This window comes from Benincasa hispida, chromosome 9, assembly GCF_027475165.1.
Source record: "Benincasa hispida cultivar pf3 chromosome 9, pf3_genome.v1.1, whole genome shotgun sequence".
Lineage (NCBI taxonomy): Eukaryota > Viridiplantae > Streptophyta > Magnoliopsida > Cucurbitales > Cucurbitaceae > Benincasa > Benincasa hispida.
The window spans coordinates 26,092,076-26,118,167 of NC_143486.1; the positions used below are offsets into that span (position 1 = coordinate 26,092,076).

General features: G+C 35.4%; 1 protein-coding gene across 2 annotated transcripts in view; it reads left to right on the top strand.

Annotated features, from left to right (window-relative positions):
- The first annotated feature begins 12,055 nt into the window (after window positions 1–12,055).
- MCCA (methylcrotonyl-CoA carboxylase alpha chain) overlaps window positions 12,056–26,092 on the top strand; it is a 39,928-nt gene continuing 25,891 nt past the window's right edge. For both annotated transcript variants that reach the window (XM_039040942.2, XM_039040941.2), the window contains exons 1-12: window positions 12,056–12,562; window positions 15,099–15,220; window positions 15,559–15,706; window positions 16,107–16,244; window positions 20,574–20,669; window positions 20,747–20,806; window positions 21,186–21,278; window positions 21,359–21,470; window positions 22,982–23,086; window positions 23,303–23,439; window positions 24,031–24,265; window positions 24,348–24,511. In XM_039040942.2, the coding sequence (XP_038896870.1) occupies window positions 12,236–12,562; window positions 15,099–15,220; window positions 15,559–15,706; window positions 16,107–16,244; window positions 20,574–20,669; window positions 20,747–20,806; window positions 21,186–21,278; window positions 21,359–21,470; window positions 22,982–23,086; window positions 23,303–23,439; window positions 24,031–24,265; window positions 24,348–24,511 (1,737 nt within the window). In that variant the 5' untranslated portion in view covers window positions 12,056–12,235. The remainder of the gene's footprint in view (window positions 12,563–15,098; window positions 15,221–15,558; window positions 15,707–16,106; window positions 16,245–20,573; window positions 20,670–20,746; window positions 20,807–21,185; window positions 21,279–21,358; window positions 21,471–22,981; window positions 23,087–23,302; window positions 23,440–24,030; window positions 24,266–24,347; window positions 24,512–26,092) is intronic.

Sequence of the window (26,092 nt, forward strand, 5' to 3'; positions counted from 1 at the left end):
ATTTCTCCACAATAGTTTTTTTAATTCTTAATAAAAACATATTTTTTTAGTTAAATTCTAAATGTCAAAAATAAATTCTTAAAAAACTTAAATTTTTAAATCATTTGTAAATAGTGAATAATAAAACAAATAAAATCATTGGGGATGCTGGTAGTTAAAAAATTTAGACACTGTTTGGTAATCATTTGATTTTTTATTTTTATTTTTAAACATTAAACATATTTCATCCACATTTCTTAGCATGATTTGCATCTTTATTAACTATAATGATTGCATTTTTGACCGAATTCTAAAAACAAAAACAACTTTTTGAAAACAATTTTTTTAGTTCTCAAAATTTAGCATGGTTTTTTAAATCATTGGTGAAGAGTAGATAATAAAGGAATATATTTGGTGGTGGAAATAGTGTTCATAGACTTAATTTTAAAGAACAAAAACAAAAAATAATATGATTACCAAATAAGACCTTAATTTTCAAAGATAATAAAAAGGAAAAGAAATGTCATTTGAAACCGAACAAAAGTTATTTTTTCAAAAGTTATATTTGTGTTTTAGTCCCTAGTGATTTTTTTTTTTAATTTAAAATTTCAAATGTTATATTTGTGTTTTAGTCCCTAGGAAAAGTAATATATTTGTGTTTCAATTTGGTTCCTTTAGATTTTGACATTTTTCAAAATTGTAAACTTCTTGTTAGTGAGTGTTAAAGTTGATTGGTGATGCTTAGTTTAGATAACATGATATACTTACTCCTCTAAATTAGAATTCCTACCTACTTCATTTTCAGTAAACCTATGTTAATATATCTAAACATTAACAATATAATAGTATAATTGAAAAAACACTCCAACAATTAAATTAAAAAAAAAAAATCAAACATAATAGACTAAATAAAAAATTATAAAATAACATAAAATGAAAAAAAAAAAACACATCCCACATTAGAAATTATAAAACATATGGTCTTTAATTTTTTTAAAAAAAGTAATGAATAAAATATAGAGAAAAAAAATGAATGCATATTTTGGGTTGATTAGCAAAAATAGAAGAGGAAGAGAGATTGTTTTTGGTGAACATAAAACATGAAACATTTGAGAGGTTGGGACAGTGTCCAACTATTCTTTGGAATTAAATAAAGCAGAAATATTTCACTTTCTAGTTTTTGAACTAAAAAATTTAAGACAAGGGGTACAGGCCACAGCCATAAACATGCCCTTGATGCATCCCATGTTGTCTTCCTATCCCTCAAATAGGACCCAAATTAATTTTCAATATTATCACTATATATAGTTATCATTATAAACTGTCAACTAAATCGATGATCGTCATAAAAAATAAAAAAAATTAGACAAGTGGTACTTTTGACAAAATGAGTGTTGTTCAACTATAGTTGATGTGTATATTTTTTTAATAAAGTCGAAGGTTTAAATTTCGACGTATTGTATTTATTGTACTAGAAAAAGATGAGTGCTACAATACTAGAGAGTTTACGTAACTTAAAATAAAGTTGAATTCTCTGGAAATTGTTAGATTACTAAGAGAATTAGTTAATGATTATAACGAGTTCTCTCTATTCATAAATGTTAAAAAAAAAAGAGTAGTTGTGGAATGTTTCATGAGAGATGAGACGAAAAAATAAGCAAATAATAATTACCTTTTTAGTCTCTGAATTTTTAAGAATGTATGCATTTGGTTTCTCATATTTTAGATTGACCATTTTAGTTTCTAAGTTTTCGAGAATGAATTAAAAAAAGGTATTGTAGTTAAAGTGTAGTGGGGGACCGAATCTCAAACCACGAGGTTTGATAATTTGAAAAATTTTATATTTAATATTTCTCTCTTCTCTCTCCCTCTCCTCCCCTTCTCTCTTATTCTCTCTCCCCTTTCTTCTCTCTTGATTGTTTGAGAGAGGGAAAAAATTCTCTCTTTTCCATCTCTCTTCAACAGCACCATTTTCCAATTTTTTATTTCTAACACTCTCATCTTGGTGTTTTCTCTCTCTCCCAACACAAAAGTTTCCATCTTCATGAAGATTACTCATTACCAAACCCAAAATTAACTTGTTTTCAACTTTAAAGCTCTTCATTGGTAGTATTTGATGAAAAGAAAAAAAAAAAACCCAAATGAGAAATTGGAAAATGCAATTCAAGTTGACTATTCGATTCCCAATCAAAGACAACTCTGGCGACAACTTAGCGGCAGAGGAAGCTAAAGAAAGCCAAAAGACTTGTATTAGAGAAGAGCAAAAAAATGATGGAAGTGTTAAATGATATATAATTAAGCTTTTTGGTCAATTGGTAATTGAAGATGATATCAAAGTAGGTGGTCCAAAGAGGTCCTATGTTTAAGCTCCCACTTGTCTTGCTCTTCTTCATATTTTAAGTCCACGAGTGAAGAAAATATTAGATGATATAATTAAATTTGTCTTTACTCGCTAGCTTAAATTTTTTGGGTAAAGTATAAAGCATGAAGTGCAAAGTAAGAAGCAAAAAAATCAGAAGAATATGAGTTTTCAAAGATGACATATGAAGAATTTAACCAAAGAGTGGAGGAGTTTAGGGGGTTTTAGTTGGACTTTGGACTGTTAAGTAGCCAGTGGAGGATGAATTTAGGGGTTTTAAATTGGGATTGAGTAATTAATAGTTGGGCTTAATTTGGGGGTTTGTAGGATGGTTTTAATAGACTCGATGGCTAATTTGAGGATGTTAAGGGGGGGAGAGGATTTCTTTTTTAACCCTCTAGTAGAGCCGATTATTAGGATGAAAAAGAGAGGTTTTTCCTCTCTCCTACGATTAAGAGGGGAGGAAAGAGAGAAAGGAGAGAGAAATATTAAAATATAAAAATTTCAAGTCATTAAGCACGTCACTCATCTAATCAACTTTTTGTTTAAATTTATTGGACTATTTATTATAGGGACCTTTTAAATCTACCTTTAAAAACTTGGAGACTAAAATGGTCAATTTGAAACACGAGAAACTAAATGTACACATTTTCGAAAATTCAGGGACCAAAAGAGTGGTTTTCCCGAAAAGTAATGACACATAATGAGTAGAATAGCTCAAGGTCGGAAGTTTGTTCCTCCATCTTTACCATTGTACTAAAAAAATACAAGTGATGACACACAGTGAGTAGAATAGCTCGAGGTTAAAAGTTTGTTCTTCTATCTTTATTATTGTACTAAAAAATACTGATTTTTATAGGAATTTGTAATCGAGTTGATGATGATTTTTGTTTCAATTTCTCCTATCATAAATTTATTCCTTTATGTTTCTAATTCTTTTCTTTCTCCTACTAACTTTTATCTTCCATTCTCCAAACCTTACTCGTCTCTTATTTAATTTTTGCTCTCAAATGCAATACATTTGAAATTGTAGTATCAATATCTTTTGAGATTTTGTGAAGAGATGGAATCATCAAATCAATAACGACAAGTTCTGTTTGAAGATGCTTGTATAAGGAACGTCCAAATATTAGAATGATTTAAATTTAACAACTTTTTATAGTTGTAATTATAATCAAATCACTTTATCTAAACACACAACTATTCTGAAATTAATCCCAAACATGCCTCGAGTTTATCAATTTATGTAAGACTGTGAGGTCCGATGCGAAAGTGGGAATTGATTCCAATTTCAATTTCACAAAGAATTATAATACAGAGAAACCCTAATTATACATTTTACATAAAAATACAGCATACCCTCATCGGGTCACAGCATAAAAATACAGGAAAGTGACAATATAGCCAATCAAATCAAGCTATAGAACTTCCTAAACCAGATAGTGTGACGGCGTAACCTCTTTTTCCAGGCCTGTTCGGACATACGGTTCCCGCGGAAGATCAAGTTGGTGAATTGTCCATACGTAAAATCATAATTATTGATACGGGCCTTTTCCACATAATAGCAGCCTTGTTGTCACAGTAGAGTCTCATCGGGTTATGACTCTCTTCATGAAGATCTACTAATACCTTCTTCAACCAAATTTCCTCACAGATACCCAAGCATATAGCTCTGTATTTAGCTTCGGTACTATTTCTAGCCACGACACCCTGTTTCTTACTCCTCCATGTAACGAGGTTTCCCCATACTAAAGTACAATACCCGATGTTGACTTCCGGTCAGTAGCAGAACCGGCCCAGCCCGAGTCAATGTAGGCTTTTATACATCTTCTATCATTTTTCCTGAACATCATCTAGAGGAAATTCATTATTCTCATCCTCCCTAATTTTGTCAAGAGTCGCTGCATCGTCAATGTTCACTGTACTACTTTCAACAGAGTTATTATTATCAAGAATATGGTTACCTTGAGTTGTCTCTGGTTCTGGCTCTTGAACACTTTCTGGTGGAGTAGCAGGGGAAACTATTTCCTTTCGTAGATTCTTCCGATAGTAGGTTATCTAAGGAACTTGTTTTGTAGGAAGGACAGGATTGTCCGGAATGGGAGGGCCAGGATTAGTGTCAGGAAGGCTAGGAGGATTAATGTCAGGAATTGGTTCAAGAAACAAGACTACAGGAATGGAATAGGTGGATGACGTGTTAGTCTCTTCACTCAAAGTCTCCCCCTGAAGAGGACTAACAGGCAAAAAAAGTTTGTCTTCTTGAAAGGTAGCATCCATGGTGACAAAGTACTTTCGAGAAGATGGCTGATAACATTTGTAGCCCCGTTGATGGAGCGGATACCCAACAAAGACATATTTTTTAGCCCTAGAAGTGAATTTACTGTGGGAACCATGATTATGAACAAACACCGTACATCTAAATACTCGAAGAGGAACATCTGGGAAAAACCGGGTAGAAGAGAAGAATTCTTTGAAATGGGCTAAGGGAGTATGGAACTTGAGGACACGGAAAGACATTTGATTAATGAGATGGGCTGTAGTGAGTATAGTATCACCCCATAGGTACGAGGGTATGGATACAGGAATCATGAGAGCCCGAGCAACCTCAACAAGGTGACGGTTTTTCTGTTCGATCACCCCATTTTGTTGCGGGGTATAGGCACAAGAGTTCTGGTGGATGATACCTTTAGAATTTAAAAACTCACGAAGAGACTGATTAACAAACTCACGGCTATTGTCACTCTGAAGGATAGCAATTTTAATATTGAACTGGGTTTCGACCGTGCTGTATAATTGCTGAAAGACTGTAGTCACTTCAGATTTATCCGTAAGAAGGAACACCCATGTAAGACGAGTGTGATCATCTATGAAGGTGACAAACCACCATTTACCTGACACGGTTGTGATATTTGATAGGCCCCACACATCACTATATATCAGGTGGAAAGGTTGGGACGGTTTATAAGGCTGGGAAGTAAAAGACACCCGAGGTTATTTTGCACGAATACAAACATCGCAAGATAAAAATGAAATATTAACATTACGAAATAAATGGGGAAATAAGTACTTCATATAATGAAAATTCGGATGTCCAAGACAAAAATGCCATAACAGGAAATCAGTTTCAGAAATAGTAAGAGAAGAGAGTAAACAAGTGCTAGATAAACTCCTAGATGAAGCATCCTCCGAAAGGAAATAGAGCCCTCTACTGTGCCGGGCAATGTCAATCATCTTCCTCGAGCTCAGATCCTGAAACAAAACATTATCCTGTGAGAAAACGATATTACAATTCAGGTCTCTGGTTATTTTACTGACAGATAGCAGATTATAAGATATCTTCGACACATGCAGGACATTCTGTAAAAGCAACCCTTGAATAGGAGATAAGTGACCTTTCCCAGCAACGGAAGCAAAGGACCCATCTGCAATTCATATTCTTTCGTTTTTCGTACTTGGATAATACGAGAGGAATTGATCAGATGATCCAGTTAGGTGGTCTGTTGCTCCTGAGTCAAGGATCCACGATTCATCCCCTTCGACCAAGAAGCTAAAGGACTGAGAAGTACCTGATTGAGTAACATTGCTGGTTCCAACCATGTTGGACTCTACCTGGTTGGTGGCTGATGATGTACCATCCCCTGTTTCACTGACAAGGGCCCAACTAGTTTTTGATTTATCATTCGTAGACCGTCGCTTACCATTCGGTGGGCGACTATGTAACTTCCAGCTTTGATCTTTGGTGTGTCATGGTTTCTTACAGTGCTCACAGATGGGTGGGGATTTTCCGTTCTGTTTGTTGCTCTTCGGTCCCAAAGATTTGACTCCAAACATGGCAGAATCTAAATGGTTATTGCTAGAGCCATTCATAGCTCTAGTTATGTCTTCTGAGCATACTTCCATTAGAGACGGTATTGGTCTCTGTCCCAAAATCTGACTTTGGACACCATCAAATTTAGGGTTTAAGCCAGATAGAAAATCATACACCCGGTCCGCCTCCTCAATATTTGAGTACTGAACTCCGTCAACAGGACAATTCCACACGACTTCGCGACACAAGTCCATTTATTGCCATAACAGGGACAATCTATTGAAATAAGACGTTACGTCAAGAGTCTCTTGTTTGCACTCGTGAATATGTTTCCTTAAGGTATAAAGACGTGAGGCATTTTGCCTCTATGAATAGAGCTTCTGGATAGCTTCCCAAATATCCCGAGCAGAGGCTGAGTACAGAAGTGGCTTTCCGATCTAGGGTTCCATGCTGTTTATCAGAATTGAGCGAATGAGAGAGTCCTCTCCTTTCCATATACGTTCCTGGGAATCATCGGGGTTTGGTTTTGGTATTTCTCCAGTTAGATACCCAAACTTGTGACGTCTCTCAAGGACCATTCTTACCGATTAGGACCAAGAAAAGTAATTCTCACCGTTAAGTTTCTCACTAATAAACATTCCTGTAGAGTTTTCCACAGAACTAGACATAATATTTGCAACAGGTAAGTTAGAGTAAGCATTTACCGGTATTTCTGAGCATAAAGAGAAGTCTGAATGTGGATGAAAACCAGTTGTAGGATTTTTCGTGGATCTAAGGGTTGATATTTGCTGTTGTAAGTTGGCCAACTGCTGTTCAAAACCAACGATTCCACTAGAATATGCCATAGGTTGGTTTTCCCCATAAATCCCTAGAAAAGTAGCTTCATTTTGGCTCAAGGACGGACAAAAAGAAGGGCTGGGAACTAACTGACCATACTGGCTCGGCTGGACCCAGTTCGGTTGACCGAGTTTGGTTGAACCGGTTGGTTCGACTGGACCGACTGAGTAACTTGGGTCATCCACGGGCGATCTGAAACATACGCTAGGGCTGGCTGCTGACCTGAAAACGGAGGCTGAAGATCGCCTATATACCGTCAGTCACGGGCGGTGGTGTCGGCCTGAGCAAAATATCCCGAGGGTGAAGGGTTTTCGTGCATTGGGGGGTTCTGAGGTAAGATTTGGTGGGTGCTGATTGGGTCTGAGAAGTTTTGTTGGAGGTTAGATCGGGTCTGAGGCAAATGGGTGCCGATCGGGTATGAGGCAGATGGGTTTGAAGCAGAAAATCCATAAGGTTGTTGAATTCCAGATGGGTCACTTGGGTCTGAGGCAGAAAACCATATGACCTCGGATCTGTGTGCCGATCTGGTCTGAGAGTTTCGGTGGTCGGGTCTACAACGGTAGTCCACTGGTTATAAATTGGAGGATCAGGTCGGGTCTGGCTGGAGGTTGGATCAGACATAGATTTTAGGAGTTGAGGCATAGCGGCGTGAAAATGATGCTCAACGACTTCTCTTATGGCTGCAGCAACTTCAGCGTTCATGGATCTCTTTGTTCCAATTAAGGTTTCTGTTGGAGTCTCTAGTTTTTTCTCATTAATGACGGCCAGGGCTTCGTCGCCATACTCTGATACCATATTGGAAAAGAAGAGAAGAAAAGAAACACATAAATTTACGTGGAAACCCTAGATCAGGGAGAAAAACCACAATAGAAGAATTTTTATTCTTTTAATTTTTCTGATACACAGTACTCAATATAGGACATATATAAATAACCAAACAGAGAGAAACTCTAGACAGTAGATACTAAGAAAAAGACTAAAACGCCCTTAAGGCTAAAACACCATTTCAACAGATTCCAATTTCAATTTCACAAAGAATTATAATACAGAAAAACCCTAATTATACATTTTACATAAAAATACAACATGTTAAATAATAAACAAAGAAGGATTAAGGGGCTTGGATTACTTACCCCTGAAGCCAAATAAATGTTCACGAATCTCCTCCTTGAACCGATCACAAACACTTCGTTTGAAACTCGAACACAAAAAATGGACACAACCCAATTTGGCCACCACAACAAGTGAGCCTTTTGTTTATTGTGAGAATTAACAAGAGTGTGTGAGCTCTGTTTATTTTGAGAGAGGGAGGAAGAATTTTGAGAGGAAAGAAATTTACTTGGGAGAATTACATCTTCTGTGAAGAAGATGATTAATCACATAAAAACATCACTCCCCTAACACGATTGATTGATGAGAGAAAATAGGGGAGGGAGTTATAACTCCTTTCTAAATTAAATTTAAAAAATAATTTAATAATAAAAATTTAATATATATATATATATATATATGGTAACCAACTTATATATATTATATATTAAACTATATGTTATATCAAATATAACATATAACCTATAGTTTTTAAATTGTATCAAATACAATATAATTTATAGTTTAAATTCTATCAATCAATCATGATGTTTAATATAAATCAAATTTATATTAAATTTAATTATATGAATTCAATCCATATAATTAGTATTTGAATTATATTCAAATATTTAATTCATCTCAAAATAAACTTTATATTATAATGTATCAAACACATTATATTAATTATATCACATATAATTAATTTAAATTAATTATCATATATAATCAATCCATCAATCAATTTGAACAATTGAAATTAATCCAAAATTAATTCTCAATAATTCCTGTTGAGCTACAATGGAGATTTGGACTGGTAGATTGAAGTTCTAGTGGTATTTGAATAATTAATTGAACTTCTATACTTAAAATTACTCAACATCCATTAATTATCGGTCACTTCACTAAAGACCGACAACTGAACTCTTCACACTACATATATATTTCTATATCCATTGAATATAACCAGTCAACAGTGCAATGACCCTTCACAAATTGCTCGTAAGTACAGTTGACCCAAAATTACCGTTTTGTCCCTGTACTTACATTTAGTTCATTAAGTAATACTGATCCCTCTAATGAACAATAAGTCATAGCCCAACTATGACCAAACTCTTGTCGGCCAATAGAGGATGTGGTCTCACATTGTTCAAGCTTCGGAATCAGCCCTTAAAAGAGCAATTTATCTACTTAGCTCGACATTAGGGAATGAGTGGGTTCTATCTTGTGTAGTTGTGTTCCCAACTCTACAATCAGACGAATCCCCAAAATGGTAAGCATCTTGAGTCGACGAACTTGCCACTCTCACCCATGCAAATCAAAGGACCGTCTTCATAGACAGTAGTTCACAACCCACTCAGGATTCTGGTCATGTCACCTATGGTCATCTTGGTGAAATGTAGGTGACATCTTGGTGAAATGTAAGTCTCTACTGTTAACGTGTTATATGATAAGACTATTCATTTCGTGGTCCATTCTTATACAAACCCTTTTGTATAGGACACCCCCACTCACGTGTCTCTACGTGAATGATCAGGATCGAATCATTTGTAGAACTTTACAATAATTGTAACATTTACAAAGTGTCGCTGTGGAATTTGATACCAGTTTCGACCCTTCGCTTGTTGACATCAATGGGAATCATATAGTTACTTGTAGTATTACCAAGATAGGGTACCTAGCCTTATCCAACTACTACAGACCGTTTAGGTTGTCATTTAAACATGATCCACCCGTATATTTCTGCATACATGTTTAAACTACAAAAGATAACCTTGGATGTTAGTTATTGGTTTTATGGGTTAATGCTACTAAATGTCGAATAAAATACTTTCGATTTTATTAACATAAATGAATTGTTTGTACTTTACAATTACAAACTAGATGACCCATGAGATTTAGGGCACCGACCCTAATAATTTAAACATTAAAATAAATTTTATTGAAAAATGTCGATACATGGACAAAATTAAAATTTTTGATAGTGTATGCACTAATTTGAAAGAAAAAGAAAACCTTAAACATTGATGAATAAAATATATAATATAGCATGAGGCCATGTTTATTCTAGGAAAAACCTAATAAATCAATGATGATCGCAAAAGTGGCCGCTATTTGATTAAGTTTGTTGTTGTTTGTTGTGTTCTGTATTCATACTCACAGGTGAGGTCCACTTTCAAATATGTAATAAAATATGCAAACACGAACAAAGAGTGGTCGATCCAATCGTGCTTGAAGATTTCATGGGACCCAGTAGCCAATACAATTGCCATATAGATAGTGTTACATTACAATATGATAATTATAAATGTGTCACATTTTCTGTTATCGCTATCATTAGAATCAAACAATAACGATAATAATAAATATGATTAAAACAAATCTAATTACGTTTTAGATCGTGGTCATTTACGATTGATCAATCAATAAAATTCTTTTACAATTGGTAAACTTGAGCTAAATGAAATGATAATAAAAAAGAAAATTAAATGGGCCGGCCCAAAGTAAAGAATTTCTTTTGATAAAGGTGTTGGTGCGTTGGCGTGGGCTTCTAAATTTCATCGGATAAGAATAATCTGACAGCTCATTGACTGCCATGTCACTTTCATCCATATCGTCTACATAAAGTCCATCCCCTTATATCATAAAGTCAACCAATCATTATCTGCCACATCATACAATATTGTATTTCATTCTCAAATATGCCCCTGTTCATCCCCTATAATTAATTTACTACACACGTGAGACATTATCTTCTTGAAACAAAATTATTCAATTCTTCCCTTTAAAAATACTTCTCTATTTTAAAGCTTTTAGAAAAACAACCATGTAATAATACAAAATAATAAATAATTGAATAATATATATATAATTAAGAACGTAAGCTAGAATTTGAACATTGGAGCTTTAAAACAATATACATCAATTATTTAATACGTTAAAACAAAATACATTAGGCCCATTGTTAAATCTTTTCCTTTGTAGTTGTGTGTATATATATATTTTTTAAGTTAATGCACGTTTTCAATCCATTTTCTTATCGTGATTTTTACGTTTCTTAGGGAAACAAAAAATTTGAATATATCGTAATTTTTAAAAAATAAATTTATAAAAACTAGTTTTTCTCCTTTTAAAAAATTTGACATGATTTTTTATAAACATCAATGGAAAGTTGATATCAAATCAAAAGACATATATGAATGAAAGTAATGTTTAGAAACTTCAATTTTAAAAATTAAAAATTAAAAGCCAAATGGTTATTAAACAAGATTTTAATGGTTAGGTTCATCTTGAAACCATTTAATAAATTCAGATTATAAACTTACTTTCACCCTCAAGTTTTCTATATATGTCTTTCTATCTACTTTCTACTAATGTCTTGGAAACTAAACCAAGTTTTAAAGACTACAAAAAGTACTTTTCAAAACCTTAAAATATGATTAAAAGTTATAGTATAATTAGAAAATGAGAGAAAACAAACCTAAATTTTAAAAATATAAAACAAAATCGAAATCACTATCAAACAACCTTAATTTTTTCTTCATTCATAGTTTAATAACGTTTAGTTTTATACTCTTATATCTTATTTATGACTTAATCCATTATAAAAGCAAGCAATCGAATCCTTTTTTTTCTCTGACAATGTATGGAATGAGAGATCAAATCTCATACTTTGAAATTAATAATACTAGGTCATTTCTTTTTATCCCAGACAAAAACTAGAACTAAATTAAATTCTGATTAGACCTTGATAGAACGAGAAAGTCGTGTATATCAAACTTACGACTAGAAATTAATCTATGGAAAAGGTCAAAATACTAAGGAAGGAGACAACAAAAAAAAATTTAACCGAGCTAGTATATAAGTTCTATTTCATTTTCAAGGAATAAAATGCAACTTATAAATTTAAGTTAGTTGAATTACGTGAATTTTGAGTAGTTGAAGCAATTTTAAACAAATCCAAAATACAGCAATTTTAAACTGAAAAAGGGGTTGTTTAAAGTAAGATAAGGACGAACAAAATTTGTTTTGCCACGAAACAATTAGATAATCCTCAATGGCACTAGTCCCCAATCGCCATACGTAAATTGCCATTCCCATAGATTTCCATTTTTTCAATTCAATTGTTCCCCTATTGCTCTGTGCAAGGCCGTGGCGCGTCGATGGCGTCCATCATCTTCCGTCGGAAGCTCGCGTACAAACCTTGCCTTCTCCGAGTCAGACTCTTCTCACACTCCAGTTCCAACACTCAGCCTGCTCCACGCATCGACAAGATTCTGATTGCAAATCGCGGTGAGATAGCATGCAGGATCATCAGGACTGCCAGGAGGTTGGGGATTCAAACTGTCGCGGTTTTCAGTGACGCTGATCGGAATTCGCTTCATGTCAAGTCCGCTAATGAGGCTGTGCATATTGGCCCTTCGCTGGCGAGGTTGAGTTACTTGAATGCTCCGTCCATTGTCGATGCTGCGTCGAGGACTGGTGCGCAGGTGAGTATACGGTAGATGGGAGGTTGGAAATAATGGAAATGCTCGGATTCTTAGTTATTAACTTAACTGAACTTCAATGTTTTTGTCTAGTTTATTTTCTGTTTTTCCTGTACAGAGTTTTTGTTACAATGCTTGCAACTGTTGATTTATACTTTAATTTAGCATGCTAAAATGAAGTTTAGTACTCAAACGGAATTAGGAGAATGATTGAAAGCAACTGATATGGCTATTAGAGTTCTGAGAATAACAAAGAGGAAATGATATTCTTGGTAAATGGAGATTTTTACTTATCGGAAAAGGTTCTCAGATCAAGGTTGTTGGAGGCAGAAATGTGATTATTTTGGACAATATATCTTCGTTGTTTGAAATGCTATACTGTATTGCCGAGCAAATACGCGAAGGAACAAACTTTGTGTGTGTGGGGACATCCTCCAGCCCAAGGCAAGGACCTAGTGACTAAAAGTGTCGATCCTATGCCCTGTTTGTGTTTGACACACTTATCTTCTTTCTTTGAGCATGCTCCCTTTTGCAAAGATTTTGTAGGCATAGGCCAACGATGTGATGTCTTGATCCAATCCCTTATTTTGAGATGCGATAGGAATATATGATTCCCTTGTGATGTCTGAGGAGTGAGTACACTGTCTAACATAACGTAGCAATGGGGAGTTTGATGAAGAAGAATTGAGGATTGAATGTATACAAAAGTTCTGCCGGGGTTAATTCTTTTGTCCCAGCAGCTACAAGATTAATCTTGATCAAAGTGCTGTTTCTTTCTACATCAACCAAATTCTGTAGAGTTGTTTCTTCTTTTGTTCCCTTACCCCGATACAATGTTTTACTTTGCAAGTCAACGTTGCCTTTTGAGTTCAATATGTGGGGATGTAGATTTGAATCCTTGACTACTTGGCAAACTGTGTAGGTACCAGTATGCTGCTATAGTAATCCTGATTACAAATGTACCTGACATAGGCATGAAATCATCCGTGCTTGGTGGCATGCAGTGCTAAGACTGTAAAATGTGGAGGATTTAAAATTGGTAACCTAAGCACAGAAGGTTTCATGCATATTTTTTATGCTAGCCTGTACATAATGTCAGCCATAGGCATGTAATCTTCTGTGTTTAATGATGCCTATCGCTGACATCTTATTGAAAGCAATCAGTGTTGCCAATTGCCATATACAGGCTTGCAGGAATTAAAAAAAGCTGAAATAATATAGCTGACTTTGTATATGTCCATTGATGTGGTCTATTACTGGGAAAAAAAAGGAACTTGTGAAGTGCGGGATTCACTAACAGACATACTGAAACAAATATCTAACCACTACCGTTTTCTGCATTTAAAAGCTGATAAGCACTGCCTAACAAAACACAGCAACACATATTACTGACTTGGATCACATGCTTTGGAGATGTGAGTTTGTGAGAACCGTGTGGAATCACTTCTTTCAGATGCTTGGCTTCTAGCTCTTGGCATAGGGATACTTGTGATAGATCGGGGACTTTCTCCTCCATATACCCTTTCGCGAGAAGGGTCTTTGTTATAAAAGTACAATATATTAGTTATTAACATTAATTTCGTGTCATTTGTGATTTGTGAGTGCATTCTCGATTGATTCACACCAAGACATTATTTTATTACTTAGGCTTCATTTGGTAATGATTTGGTTTTTAGTTTTTTAGATTTTGAAAATTAAGCCTATAAATACCCTTTCCACCTCTAAATTTATTGCTTTCTTATCTAATTTTTAACTATGTTTTCAAAAACCAAGCCAAAATTTGAAAACTAAGGCCTTGTTTGGTAACTATTTTATTTTTTGTTTTTGTTTTTCAAAATTAAACCTATGGACGCTACTTCCACCTCCAAAATTTTTCTTTTGTTATCTACTTTTCACGCATGGTTTAAAAAACCAAGTCAAATTTTGAGAAATAAAAAAAGTCGCTTTCAAAAAGTTGTTTTTGTTTTTGAAATTTGGCTAAGAATTCAACCATTTTATTTGAGAAAGATGCAAATCATTGTAAAAAATGTGGATGAAATAAGCTTAATTTTCAGAAACAAAAACAAAAAACCAAATGGTTACCAAATGGGGCCTAACATAGCTAAGCTAAGTAGTGCGAGCTTGTAACCCAAATGGGGGCATTAAAGTGGTTGGAGGTTGGTCCAGTCCATAAAGTAGGGTCGTTCTGAGATGGTTTCTGGCCTGCCTGTTTAAAAGAAAATGAGGCCTAAAATAGTAGTTTTTGTTTTTGGAATTTGGTTAAGTTTTCAACTTTTGTACTTAAGAAAGGTGCAAACCAATGTAAGAAAATGTGAGGAAATAGACTTAATTTTCAAAAACTAAAATCTAAAACGAAATGGTTACCAAACGGGGCCTTAACTAACGCCATTTTTGCTCTCACATCATCATTCTTACATTCTTCATTGTTTATCAATGCTGCCGATTATTTAACTCATTTTTTTCTCAATCAGATGGTTATATCCTATTCTGGTTACATAAAGCATGGTTTTAATAGTGGGCATATTATTTTGGTGCATAGGCTATCCACCCTGGCTATGGTTTTTTATCTGAAAGTGCTGATTTTGCACAACTCTGTGAAGATGAGGGCCTTACATTTATAGGCCCACCGATATCTGCAATTCGGCACATGGGTGACAAAAGGTTTGAGAAATTGAATCTCTCTTTCTTGGTTTTTCCATTATGCTCACGAGGTAGTAGGGAGTTCTTTAGATAACTGTCTGCAGAACATAACGTTTTCTATCTACTTACCCTCATGTTCTTCTTTCTTCTTTCCTTCCTTCCTTTCTATTCATGTATATATTTTTAAATTTAATTTTTCATTCCTTTTTCCCAAATAAATCTATAACGTGTTTAAATATGCATCCATTTCTGATTATGTGAAGGGTCGCTGCTTGCTTACAACCAATTTTCCTTCTCTTTTCTTGAGACATAATTGTTCTACTTGCCAATCAACATGTTATTTTACCAATCTGTTTCAGTGCGTCAAAGCGAATAATGGGTGCAGCTGGTGTCCCGCTTGTGCCTGGGTATCATGGTACTGCACAGGATATTGATACTATGAAGTCAGAAGCAGACAAAATTGGATATCCAATATTGATAAAACCAACTCATGGAGGTGGTGGGAAGGTGTGTTGTTTCTTTGAGTTTAAACATTGTAGAACTTTTTGATTTGTCTAAAAAATCAGAAATTTATGGAAGATTCATGGTCCATTCATGTTTGAGTGTTTGATCGAGGTTGGAAAAAATCAACAAATATGAGGCTGAGGACTGAGGAGTGCTCCACATGCCTCTGAAACCAAAATATCAAATTATCAATAATTAAACCTTTAAGATCACAAAGTGATAATTAGAAACAGTTATACGAGGGAAAACATGTATGGAAGCTCAAACTGCAGACCAAGCTGTAAGAATCAATCATTCCAAACAATACGACATGACCCTTCCATTTTTCATTTCCAGGCTGAAAGTACAGCATTTTTCTTTTCCAACTATGATATTATGTGAGATTTTATGAAATATATTTTAGGGTATGAGGATTGTACATAGCCCAAATGAATTTATTGATGCTTTCTTGGGAGCTCAACGTGAGGCTGCAGCTTCCTTTGGCATAAGCACAATACTGCTGGAAAAATATATCACCCAGCCAAGGCACATAGAAGTCCAGGTATTGTTCTTTGCTTCAATCGTTTCAAATAATAATTTCTCGACATTTATCTGCTGCAATGTAGGAGAGTCTATGTAACGTCCACACACTAATGTATGAATACATTTTTTTTATTAGAAACAAACTTTTCATTATCCAAAGATGATTCCAAAAGGATGGGGAGATGAGATATCCTCACACTCCAAAAGGTTACAGAAAAGATGCCCAACTGGTGTCAATTTGAGATAAGCTATAATTACCAAATAATTTAGAAGTAATTGACCAAGTAGAAGAAAAAGAGTGACTAGGGCCCAAAACACCTTCGCTGACATGGCTTGAACGTAAATGTTGCATCTTTTTAGAACAAGGCTACTGATTTGGACACCTTTTCAGAACATCTTATTTGTATTGCTCTATCTTAGTGTAAAATTTTAGATCTTCTTCATATTTGTGAGTTATATCTTCTCTTGTATTTCATTGGAAGTTTTTTTTGTAATTCCTTTAGCATGTTTGCTATTTTTCCATCTCATTCATATATGTTTCTTAAAAAAAAAGATGAAGAAGAAGAAGAAGAAAGCTCATAGTTCACTAGAGAGGTTGACACCCTGGATATCATGATGAATTCTCTTGTAGCTTCATATGCCACCCTCAACTGTGTATTCTGGACGAGAAGCATGGGAGGATTTGAGTTATAATATTTTCTAGTCTCTTTTTTCAGCAAAGATCGAGGAGAGCTTTTTGAATTAGTTTCGGATCTCATTGGTCCTCCAAGTTGAGATTGTTGTTGTATGCTTATGGAGGTCCTCCACGTCCCACTTTTTGTGACGGAGGGAGGTTGTTGGTTGTTGCCTGTGGGAGACTGGCTCTTCCATGTTCTTTGGAGAAAAAGATGAGGTGCAATACCAAAAGACTAATTCTTGAATGAAATGATTCTCTCTCAAAATGGGAGAGAAGGATCTTATTTATAGAGAAAATTAATTACAAGATGTTTAACTAACTATCATTAACAACTAACAATTAGTTAACAATTAGCAGATAACTAACTCCTATCCTTTTTAACCAGTTGCTTACAGAAGGGCCCTTTTGGCCTTACACTAATCCACCCCTCCCAAAATTCAACTCGTCCTCGAGTGAGCTAAGAAGCTAAGTGAAAGTCAACGGGGCATAATATGGCTTCAAATCAACAATATTGAATGCTGGATTAATATGTAGTCACAAGGCAACTCAATGCGGTAACTTAGTTTGGCCATCGGTCTGTGAATGAGAAGTAGGGCTTAAATGCAGTCTTCCACTCATCCCTTGGTCTTGTTCGAATTTGGTGGTATTCACTCCTCAAGTACACTTTCAAAAAAATCACTACTCCACCAAATTGATCAAGTAAATCACCTATTCTAGGGATTGAGAAGCTATACTTCACTATAATCCCATTGATGGCTCTACTTTCACTGTACATCTTCCAACTACCAACTTTTTTAGGCGTGAGTAGGGCTAGCACTGCACATGGGCTAAGGTTTGGTTGGATATGCCCCTTTTTTAACAATTCTTCAATATGTTGGTGGATGACCTCATACTCCTTTGGACTCGTACTATAGTGAGGAAGATGAGGGATTGTAGTATCTGGAACCAAGTCAATATGGTGTTGAATGTCTTCACTGTTTTTTGAATTTTTGTCTTTTCAGCAACTACAAGGCCCAATATATCAGTCTCGCTCTCTTTAACAAATATTTTGCAATGTACTTGAGGATTAAAATCTCCTTTGGGAGCAATCGACACCGTTTGGAGGACACAATATCACCTTCATCCATCTCAATATAATTGGCTTCTTCCTCATCATCTTCACTGCATTTAGCCAATGAATCCTCTTCCTCTTCCTCTTCCTCATCCACATATACTATTATTTTTTGTTGGGGACACTTATTAGACAAGTGACCCTCTTGGCCACACCTAAAACACTTGCATAATGTAGGCCAGTTACAAGGATTTTGAACTTTCTTCTTGTAAACAGCCATTGTTTCCTTCTCACCAACCTCTTCTTGCTTTTCTTTTTCCTTTTCCTCAGTTGCTGTTGGTGGGAGGGGATGTGGGTTGCGGGAACACCACGTGCTATCCCAAACCCTAAACCTATTAGTTGCTGTTGGTGGGGAAGAGTGATTAGTAGGAGCGTTATTCGAAGTGCTAGCTTTTCTACTAAAGGAAGCATCCTAGGGAGGCTTTCTTGAAATTTTCTTAGAGTGAATTTCATTTAACTCTTCCACTGTTTCAACATAAGAAATTGCATCAACTAACCAATGAAAGTGTTGAAGCGTTGCCTTCTTTTTGATGTCCATTCTTAGCCTGCCAATGAACCATGCAATTAGTTGCAGCTCGTTTTTGGCCAAATTAGTTCTTGCTCCCAAACGGTGGAATTCTTCCACAAAATCATCTACTGTTTGAGGGCTGGAGTTTTGATATTGATTATACAATGTTTACTCATAGTTGGGAGGAAGGAACCTTTCTTTCATCAACCTCTTCATTTTTCCTCACGTTTGGATAGGCCTTTTGCCTTGTCTTTGCTGATTGACCTCTAATTGGTCCCACCAAGTGGAAGCTCCCCCTTTCAACTCAAATGCTACCAAAAGTACCTTCTTGTGATCCGGCGTGCCCATGTAATTGAAAAAATTCTCGGTATTTCTGATCTAATCAAGAAATGATTTGATGTCATGCTTACCATTGTAGAATGGCAAGTCAATCTTCATTTTGTAGTTGTGTGGATCACCTTTAGCTTCATATCTTCCGTCTCGTCCTCTTCTTGGAGCATAAAACTCTTATTCTTGATCATACTCACTTGAAGAATCCCAATCTTGAAATTCTTGTTGCCATTCTTGCCTAATCAAACGTCTTCTTGGAGTTGCCTATGCAATCTTGTTGCTCTTTCTCGATGAATTTCTTGCTGAAATTGGAAATTTCTTGGCTGTCCAACACCATGTCTACCTCTTCTTCCCCAAATTTGATTGAATGCTGAGGCATTTTCATCATGTTGGGCCGGTGTTGTCAATACATCCAAACTTCTTACAAGCATTGCCACCGTTTCCTGAAGGCTGTTCAATGATCCATGAATTCCCTTCAAAGAATCTTCAACGGACAGCAAGCGTATCGTTGTAGTTCTTGGAGAGAGGATGGGGGTTTCTTCCACCTCCTGGTCTTGCGCTTGAACGTCTCCTCTTTGGTGGGCAGCCCTTCTTCCTGCCATTGACCCGGATTCTTGGACTGATTTGATACCAAATTTGGTGCAATATCAAAAGACTAATTCTTGAATGAAATGATTCTCTCTCAAAATTGAGAGAGAAGGATCTTATTTATAGAGGAAATTAGTTACAAGATGTTTAACTATCATAACAACTAACAATTAGCTAACAATTAGCAATTAACTAACTCCTATCCCTTTTAACTAGTTATTTACAAAAGGGTCCTTTCGGCCTTACACTGGATGAGCTGTTAAGAATTAGAGGATCAGTTGGTCGAATCTAGTATGGGTTGTACGTGTATGGTAATTGGAGTCAGCAGCACTTTTAGTAACCTTGGGAAAGATGATCAAGCTTGTGGGCTGCTTTATTTTTTGTTCCTTATTTTTGTAAGCATTAGTCTCTTTACATTTCGTCAATGGTAAGTTTTTTTTTTTTTTTTTTATAGACAAGAAGTGATGGGATGTCTAGGATTGGGAGCTCTTGGAAGAATGGGCTTTGGGGTATATATTGGTGCTGTTCTCTCTCTCCTTGCCTTGGAGTTTCTTTTATAATCGTTTCTTTTTCTTTTTCTGGTTTCATTTGCACCTGGTGTTGTTGGGTTGACCCTATTTTCTGTTTGGTCTTTTCTTTTGTACTTTTATCACTCTTTGTGAAGACTGGTCCTCTTATCAGAAAGTAGGACACACTTCCTCACAAGTCACGACCTTCCCAAAGTATATCATCTGACCTACTCAGCAACTTCCCTTGGACTTTAGATTCTTGACACATAATAATTGAGAATAGTAAGCTAGTTTGGTAAGTAGAATAGCAAGTCTTCCTTAATTTGGTAAAAGGCATTTCGATCTCTATACATCCAAAAGAGATTTTTAAAAAAAACAAAATTTATTATTCATTTTTTATGCTTTTGAAGTGGTAAATCGAGGTATGATTTCGACCAATCATTTACCGAAAACAATAGGCTATCAAGACCAATTAGTTTTGTATAGGCACAGCCGCACAACAACCCTTCAAAATCAATAACATCATGGAACAAGGAGTTTCCTCACACTAAGACCTTTCTTAAGGTTCAAGATTTTTCCTTTTTGTTTATGCATTGATCTTTAGTCCTATAATTTTGAAGCTGTAGATTTTTGGGGACACACACGGGAACATTCTGCATCTGAATGAGAGGGATTGCAGTGTGCAAAGAAGACACCAGAAGATAATTGAAGAAGCTCCAGCTGTAATGATTGTTTTTCTTACTGATATATTTTCTTTGTAATTTTATTCCAATTATAACTAAAGTATGCATTGGTACAGCCAAATGTTTTGGACGACTTCCGATCGCATTTGGGTCAAGCTGCTGTTTCTGCAGCTAAGGTGAGATCTACTTCCTTCACATTTAATGTAACGGTTAGCAATTGAGAAAACAATTCATAAGATAGTTGGACCGAGTTTTTTTGATGTCTATTTGAAGCACAAGCATGGCACATGACATGCTTAACCAGTGGTTGGTTGTGATTATTATTGACTACTCAGTAAGTAGAATAATAATTAAATTGGGTGCTGCTTTAGTACTTATCTAGACAGAGGCTGACAATTATTGTTATTTCCCTGGTTTAGAACACCTTTTTGTCTCTTTTTCCTTTTAATTGTGTAAAGTCTTGCCATTACAGTAGGTGAATTTTCTATTATTTTCCCCTTTCTAGGGATTCGAAGTGTACTTTCCTGATATGAATTTTCAATTCGGTGCATAAAGGCAGTTGGTTATTACAGTGCTGGGACGGTGGAGTTCATAGTTGATACTATCTCCGGTCAATTTTATTTCATGGAGATGAATACTCGCCTTCAGGTTCCTTGATTAAGCTTCTCAAATTCCTTTTAACACATTATAACAGACATTATTTAATGTCAATTAGCTCTTGCATACAGGTTGAACATCCTGTTACTGAGATGATAGTGGATCAAGATCTTGTTGAGTGGCAAATCCGTGTTGCAAATGGAGAATCACTTCCCATAACGCAGGCACAAGTGCCCTTATTAGGTAGTCTGCTTTTTCTTTAAATGATGATGCACGAGGTCTTCACTAGATGCTGCAATTAGTGTGACCAGTAGCTACTTATATACGGAGAGGTTAACTTTTAGCGTTGCATTTGACCAGTTGATATTTATTTATTTATTTAGTTTTAAATTTTTTAGATAATTTATTAGGTATGAAATCGAAAGTTCAGAGACTCATTAGACATTTTTAAAATTCAGAAATCTATTAGACACAATATTGAAAGTTCAGAGACCTACTGAATACAAGTTTGTAGGTTAAGAGACTAAATTTGTAACTTAACCTACAAATTTTGTTGTGAGAGAAGTTTTCAATCACTTTCTTTGATTTTTTTGGAATAAAAATCTATTTTTTAAGGACTATGTTAAGAATGATTTCATAAACCATCATGGGTTGACCTAGTATTACCGGGTTCATAATAAGGAGGAATGAGGTCAAACTCTTGTGATCTCCTATCTTGAGGATTTAATATTCCTACAAATTTTCTTGGGAGACAAATGTAGTAAGGTTGAGCGATTATCCCATGAGAATAGACACTTGAAGATTAGAAAAAACATAATTACTTAGAATTTCTGAAGGAGAAATCTCACTAAATGTAGAACATCTGTCATTTGTGTAATACCCAAAGCATATCTGTCCAACAATTCCACGAGCATTCTTATTTTCTTTCTTGGAATATGAAATTTATTACCATCTTGTCGACACGACCATAGCTCAACTAATTAAAATTATATACTCTCAACCAAGAGGTTTGAAGTACAAATCCCCCACCCTCTGTGTTGAACTCGAAATTCTTATCCTGTAAAGCATTGGGTCAAATGATACCTTAAGAATTGGAGAATATAACAATTATATTAAAGATAAAATATTTATATGTGCTGCTCATTAATGGATGTGGAAATGGAGGGATTTAATAGCCCATGCTATTTGATTACCAATTGACTCAAAAACGTAAACTGATGGATGAAGGCAATTTTAATATTATATCATCAAACACTCCCCTCATTTGTAGGCTTGAAATATGTAGAAGACCCAACAAGTGAAAATCAATATTAATTGGGAAGGAAATAACATGGCAGGGATTTAAATACATTACCTCCTAGACCACCTGCTTTGATGTCATGTTAAATTATCAATTGATCCAAAAACTTAAGCTGATGGGTGAAGGAAAATTTAATATTATATTATCTAACACTATTAAAGTATTAATTCTGAAAATGTGACTAACTGTGATCATTTTTTACTATGGAATTTTTTATTCCCAAGTTTCTGAAGTCTCTGATAAATATCATGAAACACATACATTTGCAAATAGTTTTTCATTTGATTATATATATGAATTTATTTTTATTTTGTTAATCTCCAATCATATGTATATATATATTGAACAAGAGAGAACTTTTCGTTGCTATTTTGTAAATTTGTTTCATATAGTTTACTAATATTGCGCATGTGCTCAATATTGTGGACCCTGATGAAGTTATTTTTGTTGTTAGGTCATGCTTTTGAAGCCCGCATATATGCAGAGAATGTGCCAAAAGGGTTTCTTCCAGCCACTGGAAGTCTTCACCATTACTGCCCTGTTCCCGTTTCACAGTCTGGTATGATGTTTCACTTCACTAATGTAGCAACTTAATCTTCAGTTTCTGCAATTAGAAAGAAATTTTATTGAACCATCCTAATATATTTCTTAGTAATGTCTGACTGCTTACTACCTTTTACTTTGGAATTTTCATCTTTGCTTTGTTTTTCATAGTTTCTTTTTCCTTCTTTCCTTTCTGTCTTAATCTTTGAAATCGATCTCTCTCTTTCAACAGTTCGAGTTGAAACTGGGGTTGAACAAGGAGATGCTGTTAGTGTGCATTATGATCCTATGATTGCTAAGCTTGTTGTTTGGGGAGAAAATCGTACTGCAGCATTAGTCAAACTAAAACACTGTCTAACAAAGTTTGAGGTAAATCTAATTAGAATTAGTTTGCTTTGTGGAATTTACTATATATTGACAAGAAACGGAACTTTTCATCGGTATAATGGACTAATACTCAAAGATTACTATTCAACTTGATTTAAGATTAAAGAAATATATTTTCTTGAAACCTTGCATTGTCATTGCCAGTATTTCAATGAGATAAGCGGATAATATTCCAAGCAATTGGCCTGTTAAAGGAAATAAGAACAATTTGGAAGTTGAAGCAGCGAAGGTGGTAGATTTGGTTGCCTCAATGGCTACTACAGTTATTTTATAGCGGCTATTGATCAAGTTCCCTTTACAGCCAAATTTACTTGACATTATCATTTAATTGAAGGCGGTTATTTTGGGTGACCATCTAATGATTCAATATCACGTTGCTTGCTCAAAGGTTTCTTGTTCAAAAAAAATATCACACTGCTTGTAGGTTTATGTCCAAAAGCTTTCTTGACGTTGGCTTATACTTTTAATTGAGGGTGCTAAAATTGTCTTGAGCCAACATCTTGTAGTTAATTTGTAACTCTTCAAAAATCCAAATTCATCCAGAATCATTGAGGTCCATTGCTCTTTCATAAGGTTGCAGGTGTCCCAACCAACATAAACTTTCTATTAAAACTTGCAAATCATCATGCATTTGAACGTGGGGACGTGGAAACTCATTTTATTGAGCGCTATAAAGATGACCTCTTTGTCGATCCTTCTAATCTTTTGATGGCGAAAGAAGCATATGAAGCTGCTGGACTTAATGCCCGTCTAGCTGCTGCTTGTATTGTCAGCTTGGAACATTCTAAACTGACCGAAAAATCTTCTGGTATTGCAAGTTTTTATCTATTTTTCTGATCTTAATTGCTTTAGAAAGCAGTTCTTAAATTGAAAATTCTACATCTTTTCAGGGAATGATCTACATTCAATATGGTACTCTCCTCCTCCATTTAGAGTCCATCATTGTGCTAGGCGCACAATAGAATTTGAGTGGGAGAATCAATATGATAGCAGTGCCTCAAAGCCGTTTCCTCTTACAATCATCTACCAGCAAGATGGGGGCTTTCTAATTGAGGTATTTGTACTCCTTTAAGAGGCATGCTCGATTAGCCATTTAATTAAATTTTTGGTTTTCTTTTCTTATAATTTGTTTGGAAACAAAGTACCCTTTTTCTTTTTTAATATATATATATATATATATATATATATTTAAACTAAGGACAACCATACAGTTTTGGACCTTCGTAAAGGCAGCTCCTTAACAATTGCTTGAGTTCCTTCACCAGACTTGAGAGGTGTTGGGTGAGCCTTTCTAAAGCTTTGGTTGGGTGTCTTGTTTTGGTGGCATTGTACAATTCAATGTCTTTTATAAGAACATTACCAGGAGATACAAATATATCTGGAGGATGATTGTATGTGACATATCACAAAATATCTTAACTTAGGTCTCAATCTTTGACGAATTAGCTTGTGGCTTTATGTCCTTTGATTGTGAGGCACAATGATTAGGATAATTCTTAGATCACCAATTGACCTAAAAGCATAAGCTGATGGGTGAAGCTAAGTAAATTTAATAATAATATCTAACACTCTGTTAGGTTCCAGTTCTTGCACTCAACTTAAACAACACAAGCAACAAAGAAATCCACTGGAAGAACAGGGTATTCACCTCTGTCTAGTATTATTTATATTTCCAGGTGAGTGTTTACATAAAACTTGAAAGATTCAGCCACCAACAAAAGAAAGAAACAAGATAAGGATTAAAAAGAAAAGGACCCAACAATACTAGCCAATTTGAGAGGGCTAGCTTCAAAACGATTTCCTACCCTCTATGCCTCCCTCCATTCCGTTATAAAGCACAACCTCGTGGTCCCCTCCCCCTATGATTCCCTCATCCAAACGGTTATAATCTTCCTCCATTATCCTAGGAGTAATTCCCCTTCTACCCCTCCTCTTGTATGTATGAATGATCGGGGGTCTAACAATATCGCTTCCTTCGAAATGCACCTTGTCCTCGAGGTGTAGCGGGGGAAATTGTTCTTTCATCAGATGCACTGCCTCCCAAGTAACATCACTTTCTGGCAGCCTTTTCCATTTAATCAACCATTTGTTTGCAGCCATTTCCCTGTTCCAATGAATACCCAAAATGAATTTCGGGACTATTTGAAGTTCAAATTCCTCGGTCAAGATAGGACGGTGTTGCTGAACCCTGGTTTGTTCCCCCAATTTCTTTTTCAGCTGAGATACATGGAACACATCATGAATTTATGCTTCTGGAGGTAACTCCAGCTTGTATATGACTTCCCCAATCCGTTCCTTCACCTTGTATGGGCCGTAGAATTTTGGAGCCAGTTTTTCACATTGCTTCCTTGCCAACGACCGTTGTCTGTAGGGTCTGAGCTTTAAGAACCTCTTCTCCCACTTCTAATTGTAACTCCCTTCTATTCAAGTCTGCCCGTTTCTTCATTCTACCCCTTGCCAGCACTAGATGTTCTCTTAAAGCCCTCAATGTAGCATCTCTGGCCTTCAACTGTTGCTCCACCAGGTCATTTGAAGGCTTCTTCTCACCATAGGATATTAGTGGTGGTGGTTTCCTCCCGAATACAACTTGAATAGGGTGTAGTTTTGATTGAAGAATGGAATGTGGTATTGTACC